Raw genomic sequence first — 21,719 nt, 5'->3', positions numbered from 1 at the left:
CAACAGTGGGGGTTCCTCACAGTTCCCACACTGCAGCCCCACCTCAGTCAGCTCTAGGCACAACAACAGTCTCTGCTCTGACCCCAGTGAAGCCACCAACAGCCTCTGAGGCTCCCTCAATCAAAGTCCCTGCAGGCTAGGGTGACCAGGTGTCCCAATTTTATAGGGACAGTCCTGATATTCGGGCTTTGTCTTATATAGGCACCAATTACCCCCCACCTCCTGTCCTGATTTTTCACACGTGCTATCTGGTCACCCTACTGCAGGCTCTCAGCACCAGCTTCTGGCTTCCTAGCAGCAGATCCTGGTACGGACAGAGCTCCACAGCACAATCTCACTCCTTTTCCCAAAAATGCAGTCCATCGCCTGCTCTCCCTACACGAGGAAGTCTCTCCCTCTTTCCCCAAGGCATCATAGGAGTTGTTGTCTCTAAGGGTACGTCTTCACTACCTGCCGTATTGGCGGGTAGCAATCGATTTATCCGGGATCGATATATCGCGTCTCATTAAGACACGATATATTGATCCCCGAACACGCTCACCGTCAACTCTGGAAACTCCACCAGAGCGAGCGGTGGTAGCGCAGTCGACGGGGGAGCCACGGCCGTCGATCCCGCACCGTGTGGACCCCAGGAAATTTGATCCAAGATACTTTGACTTCAGCTACGCTATTTGCGTAGCTGAACTTGCGTATCTTGGATCGATTTCTCCCCCCCCCCCCAGTGTAGACCAGCCCTAAGGCTAGATTGCCCCTCACAGGCTTTTCCCCTGGAACACTCCCAATAAAGTTCAGCGGTCCCTCTAGTAAAGGGTGCCTACGCACAGATACCAAATTAGTTCCTATTGTAAGGAAAGGGGGAAACTGAACTTCTCAGATGGAACTATATGGTTATTCTTGGCAAATGCTATCATTTCAATGGTGGCCAATATACCTTGTCCAAAAGTATTTAAAAAAATAATAATCGTTCTTGATCAACAAGAAACTCTTGATTTAAAAGCTAAACCACCCAAAATGAAAAGCTGTTTCAAAATGCAGTACACTGAAATAATTGACGAGGGGGAGAGCGATCTCATCTGTTCTAATTTAACAGGAAAGATTTAATTAAAATAGTCACTGTGGTATCTAAGCACCCAGAAGTGTTTACCGTTTTGCATATCCAGTGATTTTGGAATCTTTTACAGTATGGGGAGGGGCATTGGGATATAAAATGTTTTCAAAGCCACAGAGTAAATGAAAATAAAATAAAGTGCTTTCCTTCAGCCCCTCTGGTGGCATTGCAGGGTGGTTAATGCTATGATATGAAAGTATGTATTGATGGAGTCACAGTAGAACAGGCTGATTAAAACTAACCCCCAAAGGTGGAAAACTAATTCAGCATATCATGATACGTAGCTCACTCTTTTTAAAACAGAGGAGTAGAACTTACAGTGCAGACGTGGGGGTTGTCTTCCTAGTTCATCCACTGACTTGATGTGAAAGTCTGGCCGAGTTATTAATTACTTGTATAATGTGTATTACCAAACTAGGAGCCCTAGTCATGGACCAAGAGCCCTTTGTGTCAGGTGCTGTACAAGGACAGATCAGAAAGACAGTCCCTGCCCAAGGAGCTCACAATCAAAGTATTACAAGAGACAATAGATGGGTACAGATGCTATACTGGGGGAGGACAAGGAAACAATGAGACAATACTGGTCCGCGTGATAGGCAGTGGGCTGCTGGTGTGATGAGAGGTGTTGACAAGTTGTTGTAGTCATGGTGACAAAAGAGCCCTGAGGAGGGATTTGAAGGTAGATACTGAGATTGTTTTGTGGGTGTTTACAGGGGGCACCTTCCAAATATATGGGGACAACATGAGAGAAAATACAAAGGTGTTGGTTTGAAAGTGTAACAAGTGTGCAGTAGGGAGAGGACATGTAGGGTGGGGATAGGCTGTGGAGGGCCTCGAAAGTAAAGACAAGCAACTTGCTTAGGTAGAGCAGGGGCATCCACTAGAAGGATGCAAAGAGAGGGATGATATGGTCAAAATGGTGGGCTAGGAGAATGATCTCTGCAGCAGTATTCTGAATGGGTTGGAGTGGAGCAAGGTTGCATTTGTCAAGGCTGGGAAAAGGACACCACAGTAATTGAGATGATGATAGCCTGGATGCAAGTTTTAGCTGAGGGGATGGATATGAAAAGCCTTGTTTTACGGATGTTAGGCAGAAAGAATCTGCAAGATTTAACTTCTCCTTTCCTCTGTTTCCTGATTTTTATATTGGGAATAAAACTTCCAGATCTTAAGGGGGCGTTGATGATTATTGTGAGGTGATGCAGGGTCCACAGATGGAAGGAGCTATCGGAGTGTCAAGTACATTATTATTTTACAATAAGCACTCTGTGGTACAGATCATCTTCGGGAATTGCATGCTTGCCGTCAGCTTTGAAAGGTTTCGTACTGCAGCTCAAAGATGGGAAAGTTCTTTAGAAATGAAGATTTGATAACTTTTGACCAGAACTGTAGGCACTCTGAAAGCCAGTGTCTCATATTCCTTTTTGTTGAAATGCCACTAAGATTAGGCACTAGAGAGTAGATAATGAATTGCAAGTGTGGTGGTATATTTAATATAGAAAAAGAAGAAATGTGCTTCTCTAGTTTGGTATGTTAACTCTGCTCTTGACCTTTTCAATATTCGTGCCTCAAAATCATTTTTCTGTATTTTAAACAAGCAAGCAATTTTCCATCGTCCTCTGAACTGTGGTGAACTCTGCTGGTGTGCTCCACAAGAGACTATTGCATGTACCTGCTTTATCCATTTGTCTCTTTAGAGCTTGCACTTTAATCAAACTGGCTATCATATTATGGGCACGATTCATGTCTTTAGAAGCAAAGAGATCATCTTGAGGTTGGAGTAAGGATCTGGGAGTTGAGCTCACTATCACTGACCTTCAGCAAGGTACTTTTCTGAGCCTCCTCTTACCCATTGGTAAAATGGATCTAAGAACACGTATCTCCTGTGGATTTTGTAACTTGGAACTGATGTGAATAGAGCAGTGTGGGACCAAAGGACTGTCTCCTATTAAAAGGATTACCCCCAAATTAAAGGAATACACACTGCACATCAAATACAGCATTCATGTGAATTATTTGTATCCACTCTACAGAATTCCCAGTGTTAGGACGTGCTCATCTTCTCTGTTCCCCTTATTGGAATTCTGCAGCATACATTCATTGCTAATGAACTTGGCTGATTCAGTTCAAGATCTTGCTGCTTGTATATAAAGCCTTTAATAGTCCAGCATGGAAGTATATACTATACTGGGTAGAAACTACAGAGGGAGGGGGGTGCTAGATATGCAGAATGTAATCACCCAAATTGAAATCTGGTCAGGACAATGGGCTTGAGGAAAGAGCCATGCAATTTCTAATGACTGTAAGTGGTCATGACCTCTGTTTCTATATGTCCTTTGAAAGACTTCCCACAATAGCACTACTAGCCATGTTTATCTGAAACAAATCCCTGTCTTCGTTTACTTGCTGCATGTGCTTTTTATAAAGTGTCGAAAATGTTCATGTTGTCAGACTAACTGCACCATCTCCTCCTCAATGAAATACCTACCAGGTTTCATTTGTAAGGCTTCACAAAGTGGATCTGTGCTCCTTTTTGACAACATGAGGGTCAAAAGTTGTACAAGTAATTGATAACCAGCTAGCATGATCTCTTCATCCTGGCATTTTAACATTCGAGTCAAAAAAGCATTTTTAAAAACCCCAAACGTCTCACTAGAGTTACTGCTAAAATGTCAAAGCTGACAAACTTGTTAGCTGGAAAATTTGGTAGAATACACAAATATGCAAATTTCATATACTTTCAAACTGTATATTTATAATGGTAAACTGTTCACGTTCTTGTAATTACATTTTGTACAACCAGATACAATTGTTACTCATGAATCAACTAGTAATCAGAAGGATGTGATTTTAAAGTCTAATATTTGGTGGGAGTCTGTCAGGGCTGAAACTATTCCTTTATAAAAAGAAGAACAGGAGGACTTGTGGCACCTTAGAGACTAACAAATTTATTAGAGCATAAGCTTTCGTGGACTACAGCCCACTTCTTCGGATGCATATAGAATGGAACATATATTGAGGAGATATATATACACACAGACAGAGAGCATAAACAGGTGGGAGTTGTCTTACCACCTCTGAGAGGCCAATTAATTAAGAGAAAACAAACTTTTGAAGTGATAATCAAGCTAGCAACATACTTGCATTTATCAATATTCTACCTCCAGAAAGGGAGTTTAAAATATGCCTAAAGTGCTGAGATGCTCGTTTCCTGGGTTCCTCTGCCTCTTGGCTTGAAGGATTTGAAATGGCATTACCAGTAATAGAAACTTCCTAAACATGTGAAGAAGTAGATATCGAGGTTACCCAAACTATCCTTATTTATCTCACACCAACATTGATACGAGGAAAGTGATCTTTAAATAAGGAGACAACCACTTTGGGAGAACCTTGGATTATGTTCAGGCATAGGATGACAGCTACTTCGACAAACAAGCCAAGCAGGACATTTCAGGGCAGTTTATTTACATTGCATTTATACGCAAGTACCATAATTTGTGCGGGGGTCTCTAGTGGCTATTTAGGTCCACGTGTCTGTGGTGTATTGTTCTTCCTACATATATTTGCTCAGCTGACTGTTTGAAAACCAAATCAAATGCCTCTTTGGTATACTTCTTTCTATAAATTTTATGTCTGTCTTGCGAGTTGTTTCAGAGGAACAGAGCTTTACAAGTCTAACAAAAAATGGTGGCATCACTGACACATGCAGAGAATGGAAATTATTCTGGCCATCTTCCAGAATTTGATTAATTTAGCCTTAGGACCAGTACAAAAAAAAAGCTCATCAACTCCAACCTGACCATGACACCTTTACAATTCTAAGTTTGAATAATCACAGACCGCACTAATATTTTACAACAGTATAAAGGAATAGTTTCAGAGTAGCAGCCGTGTTAGTCTGTATCCGCAAAAAGAAGAACAGGAGGACTTGTGGCACCTTAGAAACTAACAAATTTATTAGAGCATAAGCTTTCGTGGACTACAGCCCACTTCTTCGGATGCATATAGAATGGAACATATATTGAGGAGATATATATACACACAGACAGAGAGCATAAACAGGTGGGAGTTGTCTTACCACCTCTGAGAGGCCAATTAATTAAGAGAAAACAAACTTTTGAAGTGATAATCAAGCTAGCTCAGTACAGACAGTTAGATAACAAGTGTGAGAATACTTACAAGGGGAGATAGATTCAATGTTTGTAATGGCTCAGCCATTCCCAGTCTTTATTCAAACCGGAGTTGATTGTGTCTAGTTTGCATATCAATTCTAGCTCAGCAGTTTCTCGTTGGAGTCTGTTTTTGAAGTTTTTCTGTTGTAATATAGCCACCCGCAGGTCTGTCACTGAATGACCAGACAGGTTAAAGTGTTCTCCCACTGGTTTTTGAGTATTTTGATTCCTGATGTCAGATTTGTGTCCATTAATTCTTTTGCGTAGAGACTGTCCGGTTTGGCCAATGTACATGGCAGAGGGGCATTGCTGGCACATGATGGCATATATCACATTGGTAGATGTGCAGGTGAACGAGCCCCTGATGGTATGGCTGATGTGATTAGGTCCTATGATGATGTCACTGGAATAGATATGTGGACAGAGTTGGCATCTGGGTTTGTTACAAGGATAGGTTCCTGGGTTAGTGGTTTTGTTCAGTGATGTGTGGTTGCTGGTGAGTATTTGCTTTAGGTTGGGGGGTTGTCTGTAAGCGAGGACAGGTCTGTCTCCCAAGATCTGTGAGAGTAAAGGATCATCTTTCAGGATAGGTTGTAGATCTCTGATGATGCGCTGGAGAGGTTTTAGTTGGGGGCTGAAGGTGACAGCTAGTGGTGTTCTGTTATTTTCTTTGTTGGGCCTGTCTTGTAGGAGGTGACTTCTGGGTACTCGTCTGGCTCTGTCAATCTGTTTTTTCACTTCAGCAGGTGGGTATTGTAGTTTTAAGAATGCTTGATAGAGATCTTGTAGGTGCTTGTCTCTATCCGAGGGATTGGAGCAAATGCGGTTATATCTTAGGGCTTGGCTGTAGACAATGGATCGTGTGGTGTGTCCTGGATGGAAGCTGGAGGCATGTAGGTAAGTGTAGCGGTCAGTAGGTTTCCGATATAGGGTGGTATTTATGTGACCATCGCTTATTAGCACAGTAGTGTCCAGGAAATGGACCGCTTGTGTGGATTGATCTAGGCTGAGGTTGATGGTGGGATGGAAATTATTGAAATCATGGTGAAATTCCTCAAGGGCTTCTTTTCCATGGGTCCAGATGATGAAGATGTCATCAATGTAGCGCAAGTAGAGTAGGGGCGTTAGGGGACGAGAGCTAAGGAAGCGTTGTTCTAAGTCAGCCATAAAAATGTTCTCCCCTTGTAAGTATTCTCACACTTGTTATCTAACTGTCTGTACTGAGCTAGCTTGATTATCACTTCAAAAGTTTGTTTTCTCTTAATTAATTGGCCTCTCAGAGGTGGTAAGACAACTCCCACCTGTTTATGCTCTCTGTCTGTGTGTATATATATCTCCTCAATATATGTTCCATTCTATATGCATCCGAAGAAGTGGGCTGTAGTCCACGAAAGCTTATGCTCTAATAAATTTGTTAGTTTCTAAGGTGCCACAAGTCCTCCTGTTCTTCTTTTTGCGGATACAGACTAACACGGCTGCTACTCTGAAACTATTCCTTTATACTGTTGTAAAATATTAGTGCGGTCTGTGATTATTCAAACTTAGAATTGTAAAGGTGTCATGGTCAGGTTGGAGTTGATGAGCTTTTTTTTTGTACTGGTCCTAAGGCTAAATTAATCAAATTCTGGAAGATGGCCAGAATAATTTCCATTCTCTGCATGTGTCAGTGATGCCACCATTTTTTGTTAGACTTGTAAAGCTCTGTTCCTCTGAAACAACTCGCAAGACAGACATAAAATTTATAGAAAGAAGTATACCAAAGAGGCATTTGATTTGGTTTTCAAACAGTCAGCTGAGCAAATATATGTAGGAAGAACAATCCACCACAGACACGTGGACCTAAATAGCCACTAGAGACCCCCGCACAAATTATGGTACTTGCGTATAAATGCAATGTAAATAAACTGCCCTGAAATGTCCTGCTTGGCTTGTTTGTCGAAGTAGCTGTCATCCTATGCCTGAACATAATCCAAGGTTCTCCCAAAGTGGTTGTCTCCTTATTTAAAGATCACTTTCCTCGTATCAATGTTGGTGTGAGATAAATAAGGATAGTTTGGGTAACCTCGATATCTACTTCTTCACATGTTTAGGAAGTTTCTATTACTGGTAATGCCATTTCAAATCCTTCAAGCCAAGAGGCAGAGGAACCCAGGAAACGAGCATCTCAGCACTTTAGGCATATTTTAAACTCCCTTTCTGGAGGTAGAATATTGATAAATGCAAGTATGTTGCTTTGGAAAACCTATCCAGTAATTTGGTGAACTGGACTCGATGGGAGTAGTAGGTTGTTAAGTACTGGATGAAAAAGGAAATGATGGATGTTAATAAGACTGGGACTTTTCAGCTTGGAAAAGAGATGATTAAGGGGGGATATGATTGCGGTCTATAAAATCATGACGGGTGTGGAGAAAGTAGATAAGGAAGTATTGTTTACTCATTCTCATAACACACGAACTAGGGGGACACCCAGTGAAATGAATAGGCAGCAGGTTGAAAACAAACAAAAGGAAATATTTTTTTCACACAACGCATAGGCTGTGGAACTCTTTGCCAGAGAATGTTGTGAAGGCCAAGAACATAACAGGGTTTAAAAAAGAACTAGGTAAGTTCATGGATAATAGGTCCGTCAATGGCCACATACGTTTGCCAGAAGCTGGGAACGAACGGGCAACAGGGGATGGATCACTTGATGATTACCTGTTCTGTTCATTCCCTCTGGGGCACCTGGCATTGGCCACTGTCGGAAGACAGGATACTGGGCTAGATGGACCTTTGGTCTGACCCAGTATGTCCGGTCTTGCGTCGAAGACTAGTGAGGTTTCTCTGAGTACAAGTCACCTCTTAAAATGAAGAGGAAGTGGGTTTGATAGGGCAGCAGTTCTCAACCAGGCATCCAAGGCCCCCTGGGGGCCGCAAGCAGGTTTTAGGGGGTCTGCCAAGCAGGCCGGCATTAGACTCACTGGGGCCCAGGACAGAAAGCTCGAGCCCCGCCACCTGGGGCTGAAGCCAAAGCCCGAGCAACTCAGCTTTGTGGAGCCCCTGTGGCATGAGGCCCTGGGTAATTGCCCTGTTTGCTACCAGCTAACGCTGGCCCTGGCTTTTATATGCACAAATACTGTTGTGGCACAGGTGGGGTATGGAGTTTTTATAGCATGTTAGGGGTGGGAGGTTCAGAAAAAAAGGTTGAGAACCCCTGTGATAGGGGAGGCAGGGAAAATCGAGTGTGTGTAAAATATAGTCACAAACACTTCTTGGGTACAAATGAATTTTGGTGGTAAGGAAAGTAGAAGTCGGGTGCATTGTGTTAATTTACGCCACTCTAGTGCTGGTCATTTGAGAATCCCAATGCCACTTCCATGAAAGAGGGAATTATTGAGCTCATTTTGTGGAAACTGAGGCAGAGGGAAGTTAGGGAACTTGCCCAAGTAATGATTTGAATCCGTGGCAGAGTTGGGAGCTCCTAACTCCCGTTTTCCTGTGCTAAAAGCAGTCAGTGCCTCTCTAAACGTAGTGACAACCCCCTGAGTAGTGTAACAGAATATCTCATTCTTAACTAATTCAATCTCTTGTTTGTCTTCATCCAAAAATACAAACCCTTTTCTCCTCCCCCACTCCCGTTCCCCCACCCCAGCTTGGCTAGGCAGATCTTCAATACCAAGGTGGTTTATCATGCGACATCTTACCGTGGAAACGTTTTCTTCTCACGTTGGTTTTAATTGTTGCTTTGATATATGCAGTGTGTACAGAAAGGCATTAAGTAGGAACGGATGTGCATGGCAAATGCAAGGTCTCATTTATATATTCAGCATGAAATCCTGGCTTTATCGAAACCAATGGGGAAAACTCTCAATTGATTTCAATGGGGCTGTAACATGATGGCTAAACTTTATCACTTTCCCCTTCCTGGGGGTTCACATCAGCATCAGGATGCTATGTGCTATAGAATGCACAGCCTGTGTTCAGTGCACTCATAGCGAGGCTGGAGGCGTGGGCGGGGGATGGTGTATAAGATCCAGAATAGAGCAACAAGAATGATTAAAGGTCTTGAGAACATGACCTATGAAGGAAGGCTGAAGGAACTGGGTTTGTTTAGTTTGGAAAAGAGAAGACTGAGAGGGGACATGATAGCAGTTTTCAGGTATCTAAAAGGGTGTCCTAAGGAGGAGGGAGAAAACTTGTTCACATTAGCCTCTAAGGATAGAACAAGAAGCAATGGGCTTAAACTGCAGCAAGGGAGGTCTAGGTTGGACCTTAGGAAAAAGTTCCTAACTGTCAGGGTGGTTAAACACTGGAATAAATTGCCTAGGGCGGTTGTGGAATCTCCATCTCTCGAGATATTTAAGAGTAGGTTAGATAAATGTCTATCAAGGATGGTCTAGACAGTACTAGACTTGGTCCTGCCATGCGGGCAGAGGACTGGACTCGATTACCTCTCGAGGTCCCTTCCAGTCCTAGAATCTATGAATCTCAGCACAGCAATTTAGCCATGTGACTTTAATTGCAATTAATATTTGTAGAAGTTGCATCTGAAAAGCCCTCAGCCTCGCTCTGTCTTTACCTTGATGCTGATAATTTTAAACATGTCAAATATTAGGATGGCATTTTGAAAGGGGTCTAGGGGAATTAAGCACCCAAATGCCATTGATATTGATTTAGCACCCAACTCCCTTAGGCTTTCTTGAGACGCCAAGCCTTATCTCTGTGTCAAGAACCAGGAATGTCTAGTGGAAAACATTGCAAGCAAAGGGGGTGATTAAATTATTCCAGCCCTTGTATTTTTTGCACCCATTTTGTGCTGTGGAGCATAAAGCAAAAAGCCTTGTCACCAAATTAGAATCCAGGCTTGTGCATGATGAATTATAATCAAAATACTGTTACGTAAGTGACACGACCCTTTAAGATAAACAGGAGAGAGACGTGGTAGAATCTTATGCGATACCAAAACGCAGACTCAGTTATTTGTGGTGGTTACATTGTGTGTTGTCATTAAAAAGCAAAGTCTCAGTTCACAGGTGAAAAGGATATTTTGAAAACCGGTTAAAAGTGTGTTCAGAGTTTAGAAAGAAATTCTAGTAGTTGAGCCTGCCCATAAGTTTGGGTATCCTGTCTTGTTAATTCTGGAGGGAGAGGACTAATTTGAATGTTCTCCTTTGTTAATTTACGTCCGTTTTTGTTCCAAGTGAACTGACAGGCATTTGAAGCAGAAGCATCTGTGCCCGCAGAACTGTTAATGCTGTGGAATAGAACCAGTGCGGAACACACAGAAATGATATTAGTTACGGACAGAACAGTTTTCTCCAAATGCTGCTTCCTAAATTAACATCTTTGGGACGTTCCAGTCTATTGGAATGGAACACCAAGTAGCCGGTTTTAAGATAATAAGCAGAACTGAATATTAATATAAAACTTGGTTGTCTGAGAAATGTTGCCTATTTCTCTCCACTAAATCATTTGCAAAATACTCTCTATAAGGGTGGAAAAACAAGTGATGCCGGTGGGAACTTTGGATTTACATACACATGTATCTGAGTGCTTTGGACATGGAAAGGCCTACAGCAGGGGTAGTCAATAGGCAGACCGGGGGCCAAATTCGGACTGCCAGATGCTTTTGAACAGACCACAAAAATCTTTATTTACTTATTATTATCAATATTGTTGGGTTTTTTTGTATTTTTTTTCTAGAGCTTGACTATAGCAAGAAATTTGGACTTTGACAAAAAATAGATTACCCCTGGCCTACAGACATAGGATAGCATTGAGGCAGAGCTCTTCTTTGAGCATCCATGACATGGTACATGGAGTCATGTAGACACAACAATAATTGGCTAACTACATACACGGCACCAACGTGAGTCGAATTCACAACAGTTGCCTTGAGCTTGTGAGAAGAGGAAGCCCAGCTAATAAAGATACTTTGAGATTATATAGTATTTCCAAAGGAAGGACCACAAAGTACTTGACAACTGTAGTGAATAAAGACTTTCAAGCACCCCTGAGAGATGAGTATTATCCCTATCTAACACATGAGGAAATTGTGTCCCAGAATAATAGTGTCTTTCCCTGCACAGGAAGCCTGTGGCAAATCTGGGAGTAGAACCCAGGTCTCTGATTCTGAGACCCATGCTTTAGCCACAAGGCCATTCCTCTTTCTCAGCATCAACAGAGTGAGCCTGTGTGAAGTATTTCAGCCAGCGGAGGTTAGATTTTCATTCATTACAAACACCTCTGCAGAGCTGAGGGGATTCATTCTCTATGCATCAAAAAAGAACTCCAACTAGACCTCGTCTACAGAGAATTCTTGCACTGATTTAACTAAATCAGTAGAAAAGCTAATTTACTTAAATTGTTGCAACCATCACATGTGGAAGTAATTATGCCAGGCTAAAGATATTTATACCGGCATAGACATTTAAATTTATCAAGACTAGTTATATCAGAATAAAGGTGTTTATACCAGCACAACTGCATCCACACTAGAGAACTAAATCTGCTTTTCTACCAATTTAATTAGATTGGTACAGAAACTATGTATAGACAAAGCATGAGACTTTATCAGTTCTGAGCATTGGAATCCTTGCATTGTAGGCCCCTGCTAATGTTAATTTCCTTTGTCTCCACAGTGGGAGCGCCTCTGGTTCCTAATCCTCACCTTCACTTTCTTCCTGACACTGGTCTGGTTTTATTTCTGGTGGGAAGTTCACAATGACTACAATGAAATCAACTGGTAAGTAGAGCGTTTCTGGTGGGGGCAACACATGCAGATTCGTATGTTCTTGAAGTGAATCAGGCCTCTATTGGGTGGGTGGGTGGGTTTTTTGTTTGTTTTTATTTAAGGAACTTATTATAACATTAATGATACGTTTGGGTTCCTTTGGTGGAATCAGTAACTGTAGTAAATGGGTGGTGGGGTCTGTATTAAATGAGAATGTCTTCTGGCTGTTTACATCAGTGGTTCTCAAACTTATTTGATCACACACACACCCTTCTCGGGCAGCAAGTTTAAAACAAATAAAAGGAAGTTCTTCTTCACACAGCGCACAGTCAACTTGTGGAACTCCTTGCCTGAGGAGGTTGTGAAGGCTAGGACTATGACAGGGTTTAAGAGAGAACTAGATAAATTCATGGAGGTTTAAGTCCATTAATGGCTATTAGCTAGGATGGGTAAGGAATGGTGTCCCTAGCCTCTGTTTGTCAGAGGGTGGAGATGGATGGCACGAGAGAGATCACTTGATCATTACCTGTTAGGTTCACTCCCTTTGGGGCACCTGGCATTGGCCACTGTCGAAAGACACAATACTGGTCTGGATGGATCTTTGGTCTGACCCAGTATGGCCGTTCTTATGTTCTTTGTGTCTGTTGTAGTTTATGCCCTCCCTCCCCCGCCACACAAGTACATATGCCAATTAAAAAAAAAACCCAACACGTAACCCTCACTAGATATTAAAATCAATAAGACCTTGATTCAAACAGAGCCAACGACCCATGGTCATAAGAGCCAAAACAAAACTGCAGTGGTGGTCGATGATTACAATTAAATGTGCACACCGCCTTGCGGCAAATGGATTCACGTACAGATGGCAATGATTTTGTATAATGCTATGCAAACGTAACCAAAATCAATGAAAGTGTACAGCCTGTCTGAGCACCTGATGTGTCTGGAGGAATCAGCACTGCCAGTTATTCATTGCTGTGGGCAAAATGTGCACAGTAAGGTTTTTTTCTTCTCACGCCACCACCCCCTCTCCCCCAATACATTCTCCGCCCTGCCCTCAGGGGGGCCTGCCTCCCAATTTGAGAACCTCTGGTCTACATTGGTAAATGTATTGATATATATACTTGTATTTATATTATTTAGCCACTATATGTGGGCTGTGCAGCGTTCCAGATTGGGTATGCTCCATGGTAAACGTGGAGAAAAAAGGTGGAAGTCAAGTTGTTGAAGTGAGTTTGTTTCTCTAGTTAGTAATTTTATTTAACAAATGCCTGTTGTGTAAGAAGGTATTGTGATATCATATCTTGTTGATCCTTGTCAATTGTTTGCTTCCATAAGACTGTCAGACCCGATTGAATCTACGTTGGCTATTCTAGTTGTAGTGATGTTTTTTTATTCTAGTTTTGGCTTTTGTTTTTCAAACTGTTCCTCCCAAATGTGAAAAATTCAAACTGAACCAAAAAAGGAGTGGTACTTTTTTGTCTAGGTTCAAACTCCTCTCTCCACTATAAAGGCTAAAGGAGGCAACCAAACAAAAATACTTATTTATACACAAACCATGTATACACAAAACCAGCTTACTCTGATTCATTTCCATTTTTTTACCCCTAGTTGAAAACCTTCCCCAGAGGCCTGACCCTGCCCTCCCTGCCTCTTCCCCCCCCGCCTCTTCCCCCAAGACCCCGCCCCCATTCACAAGCCTTCCCCATCCCACCTCCCGCCAATCGCTTGCTGTTCTCCCCATCCCCATCCTGGGTCGGGAGGGACTTGCCTCGGAGCCAGGGCTGGGATCTGCAGCTGCCCAATGCAGGTAGGAGGTGGCCTCAGCGGAGAAGCGGCTGGTGCGGGTGATGACCTGGTGCCTCCCCCACCCTCAGTGGCCCGACTTTGGGTGTCCAGTCAGGAGAGGTGTCCGGACACTGTCAGGTTCCCTTTTTGACCGCTTTCCGGTCAAAAACCGGGCACCTGGCCAACCTACATCTAACCTAGTCTTTCTGCTCCAGGGAAGTTTTAAGATCCTGTCAGTCAAAAGCCTGACGTAGGCCTAACTATGGAGCCACTATCAGTGCTTCCACAATACATACCTGCCTGTCACTCCCATCTCCCTATTGTTCTGATGTAGTGCATTGTTCTGGGTGCTCCATTCTGATAGGTACAATCACAGAGGAAGTCAGTGTATGTGTAGGTTAAATATGCGCACGATGCTTAAAAACTTATGTACTGTTTGCTCTGTCTTATTACCAAAGGTGCTGGATGCTGATGATTTCTCTTTGGGAGAAAAGAGATACAGCGATGCTTCCTTTATTAAGAGAAATATTTCTTTCAATATACCTTAGTTTATTACTGTGTGTAATGTATATTATAAAAATATGAAATATGTTAAAAGAACGAAGCTAATTCACCCCCCCACAACCGCTGTGCATCCGTATTAGGGTACAGTCTTTAACTACATGGTCTCGCAGTATTTTTTCCACAGGGCCCCTCCTTCATTCAGTGCACAGGATGGACGGCGCTCAATTAATGAGCAGCTGTGCAATATTTTGTTTTATCCTCATTGTTAAATGTGTGGCCCCAGGCCCTGTTTACTGCACATTATTCAACCCCTGCTCTGAAGACAGAATTAGAAAATCCCAGGAGGAAATTACTGTGGTGCTCATCATTTATAGTATCCGAATGCTTCACAAACATTCGTGAATTTATCTTCACAACCGCCCCTGTGAAGTGAGGGAGGGTGAGCCTCATTTTGCAGATGGGGAGCTGAGTTACAGTGAGATGAAGGTCAAAAGTAGCGATTAATTTTGGGTGCCCAATTTGAGATCCCTAGGACCTGATTCTTCAGAGTACTTAGCATTGTATAGCACTAACTGTGTTCAAGTACGGCTCCCAGGGACTTCAGCGGCAGCTCTGAGTGCTCAGCACTTCCGCACATCGGACACTAGGGTCTCAAGCCAGGCACCCAGAAAATGAGCCGCTCCCAAGTAGTGACCACTGGGGAAAGTTGGGTTGCAGTGACTTACTGCTTAGTCCCAGTTTCCTTGTCCAGCCAGTCCCACGTTCCCTCAAGCTTATCATCGGATCTCAGGTGTTCCTTCCCAGCCAACTTTCTCTTGTTCTCCACCCTAGTTCCCTCACCAGCTCCCAGTCTCTCCCCATCATCCATGGCTCCTGTTCCCATCTCCCTTCGCCAAGTCCAGCTCAGTTTCTTTCCCTTTTTTCCAGTCCTCAGTTTCGGTAGGTTCCTTGTCCCTTCCTAGTCCGCGTATTGTCCCCTCTGCATTCCGATCGGATGGCTTCCTTCTCCACGCTGCAGCCAGGGCATCGAGAGCGCAGGAGAGAGCTGCTCCCTGCTTTTAGTTCCGGTTCCTGGCCCCACACTGGCCTGGGCAGCCATTACAGTGAAAGTTCTTCCGAGTTCCTGTAGCCCTGGGCGGGAGTATGCTCCGTTGCTCTGTGGGGATGGCCCCTTCACAGTCAGGTCAGCACTAGGTTCGGTGTGGGGTCCGGATGGAACATGGCGGTTGAGGCTGGACTCTTCAGAGATTTTACCAGCGAAAATCCAAAAGTCACAACTGAGCATGTGCGAACCGTGATTCCCTTCCCCACCCCCCTCCCCAAAGCCTTTATAACTCGGCCAAACTGTGGTGAATTTTCACAGGGATGGCAAAAGGCAAATCCCTGACACACAGGCCCCCCCCCCCACTTCTGAATTTCAAGTCCCTGCTCCACAGCACAGGGGCACTAGAATGTTTCAAAGAAAAAATCACTGCAGAACATGTTTTCCCCTAGCCTTGTTCTCAGAAACAGCAGAATCCTATTCGTGTGTGTGTGGTGGTGGTCGGGGGGGTTATAAAAATCAGCCTGGGCTAGACATCCGGTATGCAGACAGTTAAAATTTTGCAAAGTTATAAGCAACCAAAAAAGGCATTTTTATGGAAAGTTCAGGCAACCTTACTCAGCCCACCTATAATAAAATTGAATTTCTTGCAATATGTCTTAGCAATTTTCTAAAACGCTTTAGAGCAAAGCCCAAGCTCCTGTCAACTAAATCACTTCCGCAATCATCTTCCTGTCAAAGACAATGTGCAAATTCTATTAAAAATGCAACTGGTAGTTGATCCCATAAATAAACTGCCTGTTAGGATGCTGAAGATATTGAATGAATGTTAAAAAAACTTAATGATGGTAGCGATTTTCTGCCAGAAATGACTAATACAAGACAGGGCTGTCTCTAAACAAGTTCATGTTTTCAGCAGTGAGATTAACATAGTGCTCCCGAGGATGTGTTTGGGGGTAGCTTGTATCCTGTCAGCTCATTTGACAGTTTTATTGAGCATGGCCTGTCCATCCTCATAGACGTTTAGAGTGGAACATGTTTATTTGGGATGTCTTATATCCTGGAATAACTTAATGTTGCGGGCTGGGGAGAATAACTTAAAGTGCTGAAGAGAAACTCAGTCTCAGGTGGCGGTACCATGGTGAGGTGTCTTTTAGACCCCTGTCACCAATCCTCTGCGAGTTTTGTTGTAATGTCACTCATGGCACTTCATTTTCCTTCTTGTGTTTTTCCATGGTTTCCCCTCGTTGCTTACTTACCACGCTGACACGTGTTGTTTCTGTGTGCTCCCCCGTCTGTCTGTATCTGCCTCTCTTTCGTCTTCGATTACGAGCTGTTTGGGGGCAAGGACCATCTATTTGTTCTGCACTTTCACAGCGCCTCACCCCATGGGGTCCTGGGGTGTGACTAAGGCTCCTATGTGCTATCACAATATAAATAATACAAATTAACTGGGTCCAAATGTTCAGTGAATACCTGTGTGCGGCTGATGTTCTAATCATGTTTTTGTGATTTTTGTTTTACCTGAGGGGAAAGTGCAAGGGTTTAAATTCCCCTCAAGACCCCCAATATCTTTTCTTCTGTCATCCCATATCAAATGCACATTTTTTTTTCTCTCTGCTTTCTTGTAAGCCCCGATGCCACAGCCCCAGTTTCTCTGGGTATGCTACACAGTGCAACTCGCCCCCCCCCCCCCCCCCCCCGGTCACCCTATGAAAAACGCAGCAGTGAGACTCAGAGCCCAGGTCAACTGACTCTGGCTGAAGGGGCTCACGCTGTGGTACTAAAAATAGCAGTGTAGACATTTGGGCTTTGGCTGGAGCCTAGGCTCTGAACCCTGGTGTGTCCAAACCTCTACACTGCCATTTTTAGCTCTGTAGCAATCATCTATCCCAGGTTCTGAGACTTGCTGCCTGGGAGCAGGGGGGAGTGTTTTCTGTGTGGATGCACTTAAAGAACTGGCCAGGGCTTTTTTCAGCACTGCTTTTGCTTTTCATAGCAAAGGAATGTAAAGTGAATACTTCAGACTTCTTTCAAAGCCATCCTGGACATTTCTACAGCCTTTTTAATCTGCTGACCTGTTAAAGACAATGAAGCCACATGAGTAGAGCCCAGGTAAAATGTTTGCAACAAAGCCCTAACTGCACACAACTCACTTGGTTTCAGATTCACGTTGGAATTTGAAACCAAAGTGGAGCAGGTTGCCAAGGTGATGAGCAAACCTGGGCTGCTGGAAAGTTTTGCCAGGTCTCTGGAAGAAACCAGGAGAAATCCAAACAAAGCTCTGCAAGGGTCAGTTGCTGAGTTTCCTTTGAAGTACCCTAATGAGGAAAGCAATATTACATCTATAAAGCGGCTGGATAAATTGAAGCGTAGTGCTTAAGTGACTTGCCTAAACTCCCCCATTGTCTCATTGGCAGAGTTTGGAATAGATCCCTTAAGTCCTGGCTCAAACCACTAGGCAACACTACTTCCCTAGCACGTTATTTTCCCTTCTAGCATTAGTGTGTAGATCCCAATGAAGGATCCTGACCCCTCTGGAGTCACACTGCTGCAGGTGGCTCCAACTCTGTATGGGTGAATGTGTCCAGCTGCTTTGCACTGCCTGCAGGCTTCTGGCAGCTGAAGCGTACTGGACGCCAGCCAGCAAGGTATGAGTTATGGCACTCTGTAGTTTGTAATGGTGCCAGCTAGTGCATCATGTCGTTCAATCTCCTAGCTTATTCCATTATAAAAAGGAATTATTTTTTTAATGAAGCAAAAGCCCTAGAGGAGGACTGGGAAAGAAGGCCTCATTTGGATCTAGATCACAGAGGGTGGGAGATGGCTCATGCTAGGCCTGCTGAGAGATAAGTGAACATGGTGCTTAGGCTGAAATGTTCAAAAGTGGCTGATGGCTTTGGATGCTTGGAGTTTGGTACCCAACTTGTGATGCCGAGCGCCCACAGTTCTGTTGACTTAGTTATGGGTGCTCCGCTCGTCTCACCAAAACTGGAGCACCCCAAAATCACAGACCATGTTTGAAAAATGTGGGCATGGCACGGTCTAGAAGTCTGAACGGGTCTGGGAGCCAGGAACTCCCGAGTCTTACTCCCAGCACTGACGCTGCTCCCTCCTGTCATCAGGAGCAAGTTACTTTCTCTCTGTGTCTGTATTTTCATCAGTAAAACAGAGATAATATTTCATAGGGTAGATTAGTAGTAAGGTTAGTTTAAAAAAAAAAACATAACAGCAAAACTTGCAACTGAGAAAACTGCCAATTTATCCCATATCCATGTGCTGATATGATAGATGTACCTGCTCCCTGCCCTTCATCTGTCTCTGTATCTGGGTTGTGGGAAGGATTGTCTCTGTGTGTGTTTGCAGCGCCCAGCCCAATAGAGCTTCAATCCTTTTGGTAGCACCTGAAGACACCAGTAATAGACTGCTGTGTCCCACAGTACAACCTCTGCGCTAATGGGGCCTGTGTGTCATACAGCTGGTAATGCACTCCTAAAACATAGTCTGTGGTTTCCCTCTCCTTGCAGCTGTGCACTTATCCTGGAGTTAATCTACTAACGGTTTGTATTACTGAGGAGCACAACAAGCAATTCTGTTGAGCATGGGACAAGCAGTTTTTCTGATTGTGTGCCCCCCTCTTTTGCAAGTGCGCCAATTGAATGCTTTTGACAGGAAACTGCAATGACGTATTGAAGGCATATGGTAGTCTCACCTCGTAACAGGCATTGGACCCACTCCAATGCTCTCCATTGCTTCCAGTGTCTTCCCAAGTGACTCAGTGCTGTCTCAGGTGGCTTGGCCATCTGTTCCATATGCTGGAATCCCAGCCCGCCATGTTTGCGTGTTTGATCCAACAAGGGTTGGATGGAGAAGACCTCACGGACAGCTTTGCACATGCTGGAGAGCTGCCGTGCCGTCCTACCTCGCCCACCTCAGTCTTAATATAGAGCAGGTCGCAACATTGGTAGGAGACTGTGGGCTCTCTGGAAACAGGTGATCCAAAATGTGCATTCTATGCTTCACAAGTAGGAGAATTAATGAACTGAGGTAGGAAGTGCAGCCCTTGGTGACGCAAAATGTGGGCGCCCTGTTATGAAAGCTCCTGGAAAGGCTGCTTTGGTCACCATATGCCCCATCGTATGGGAGGAAGGTGTTGCTTATTAAAATTTAATGTTAATGGAACCCATGGTCCTAGTGAGAGGGTCGGGAGCCCTGGATGAGTGGATGGCGTTGGGAAGAAATCTCCCACGTATAATGAGAGTAGCTGTGGAAGATGCTAACTGGACTGGAAATAGCAGGACTCTGTATATGCATTAAGCCACTCAAGCATCACAGTTTGATGTTAAAAATGGGCCGGTTGCTCGGTATGATCAGACCCCAATTAGCCACCTGCTTTGGGATGCATTCAAGTCCTGACATCGGTGGTGTACAGGAACAGCACTGGTTTAAAAATAGCCCCAAATTCTATGAAAATAATTGGAAAGAGGAGGATAACTCAGCGTGAGGCTTTAATTACTGTGAAGCTAATCCTGGGGATGGAGGAAACGTTACTTTCCACTGGCTACACACAGGCACATCCTGGCTTTTGCACCATAGCGGTTTGCAATGTAATAAAATGCACTGGTGATCAAAACAGTGCCCAGCCAAGTGGCATGTAGGAAAAGCAGGAGCGCCTGTGTGGTTCAGGCAGAGATGCTTGCACCGGTAACTGACATGCAGGCAGTATGAACGAGGATCCTCTTTAAACCTCACCTCTGCTGCGGTGCCGACAAGCCAACAAGAGCTGGAATAGTGAGACAAGTGGTGGCCTGTTACCCCATTCTCTGTTTTTCATTCACCAGTCATCCTGTTGCAGTCTAGAGTGTAAATTCTTTAAGGTGTGGGAGGGATAGCTCAGTGGTTTGAGCATTGGCCTGCTAAACCCAGGGTTGTGAGTTCAATCCTTGAGGGGGCCACTTAAGGATCTGGGGCAAAATCAGTACTTGATCCTGCTAGTGAAGGCAGGGGGCTGGACTCAATGACCTTTCAGGGTCCCTTCCAGTTCTATGAGATAGGATATCTCCATATATATTTTTAAGCTATCTTCATAGAGTACAATGAGCCCCTGATCCCTGCTTGGGGCCCTTAACCTCATGAAGGTTATGAAGATTTAAAAAAAAAAAAATGGTGCTGTGATGTGGCCAGCAGGCCATTTGCAGTGCCTGCCATCTCTCACGCAGGCAGTGCCATTGGCCCTCTTCAACCTGTCCCAATTAAAGTGTGAAAAGAAAATACTAATAGAGTAACTATAATCGTAAACAAATCGTTATACACACATCCACCCTGTTGCATTCGGTCTGTCTAAAGCTGCACCTGCAATTTCAAATGAATCAAGTTGTCTTCATTTCCTGACCCAGACTTTTGCAAATGCATTGCCAGGTGCTGCTCATCAGCTGCCACCGCTCACCTGAGAGGCAGCGATGCGTCACAGATCAGTGTGGTAATCCCTGTGTATAGTGTGTATATCGTATTAAGGGCCCAGCCTTGCACAGATTTCCCCGGGTGAGCAATCCCATTGAGTTAAACTGGCTATTCATGTGGACAATGTGGTTCACGTAGGCAGATGGTCACAGGATGGGGCCCTGAACTTGACAAGAGCTACGCTTTGGGATTGAAATGTAGTATATAGAGACAAACCAAAACCACAGCTTGACATATATCGCTGCAGGCTTTCATCCTTTATCTAAAAGGCTGGCAGCCCTGAATATGTGATGTCCTTCCCAGCTTTTATGCTTCATGTCTCCAAAAATAAGTAAATGTTTTAAATGTATTGCCTGTGGTGATTCCCTATGGTGCATATATTCAGTTGATTTTATTTCAAGTCACCAGTGCATAGAGGTTATATCTGCATAGTCAAACCACGGCTGGAAAAAGGAAGGATACGTGAGGCTTTGGAGCTAGCAGGCTAGATCCTGCTCTCTTCTAAAGCTATATAATAAATTCTTAATTCCTGATTTCATCTAGAATCTGGGGAACATGGATCTGTTTTTTATAACACAGCAATACAGGTTTTAAACTTTAATATTAAACATCAAGTGAAGACTTTCATTAAAATCCAGGGGGAGTTTAAGGGATGTAGATGGCAAAAGCAATAAATGCACGGAACCGTATCGATCTGAGCCGTTGACACACAGCAGTTCGGGCGCTCATGGGTATCTGTGAACCCTTCCCCCCCACTTCAGTTTGTGTGTCTCAAATTCCCTTATTTTCTGGATCTTGGAATCAGGATAGAAACCTTGAGCTGGGCTCCTGTATTCAAAGAGGAGCACCAAGTGATGTATTCATGGAGGTCTGTGCTGCTATGCCGACAGGCTGTCATGTTTTGTATCCATCAAATCTGCATCAGGGGATGTA

At 43.9% G+C, this 21,719-nt stretch overlaps 1 protein-coding gene across 2 annotated transcripts in view; it reads left to right on the top strand.

Annotated features, from left to right (window-relative positions):
• Positions 1-21,719, top strand: part of GDPD5 (glycerophosphodiester phosphodiesterase domain containing 5) — a 325,483-nt gene that overhangs the window by 215,957 nt on the left and 87,807 nt on the right. For both annotated transcript variants that reach the window (XM_065581769.1, XM_042850476.2), the window contains one exon: positions 11,901-12,004. In XM_065581769.1, coding sequence (XP_065437841.1) covers positions 11,901-12,004 — 104 coding nt within the window. Of the gene's footprint in view, positions 1-11,900; positions 12,005-21,719 lie in introns of those variants that run through there.

Source organism: Chrysemys picta, chromosome 1, assembly GCF_011386835.1.
Source record: "Chrysemys picta bellii isolate R12L10 chromosome 1, ASM1138683v2, whole genome shotgun sequence".
In the NCBI taxonomy this organism is placed as follows: Eukaryota; Metazoa; Chordata; order Testudines; family Emydidae; genus Chrysemys; species Chrysemys picta.
Note: the sequence above shows the minus strand (reverse complement) of the source record. Positions and strands in the feature narration are given on the sequence as shown.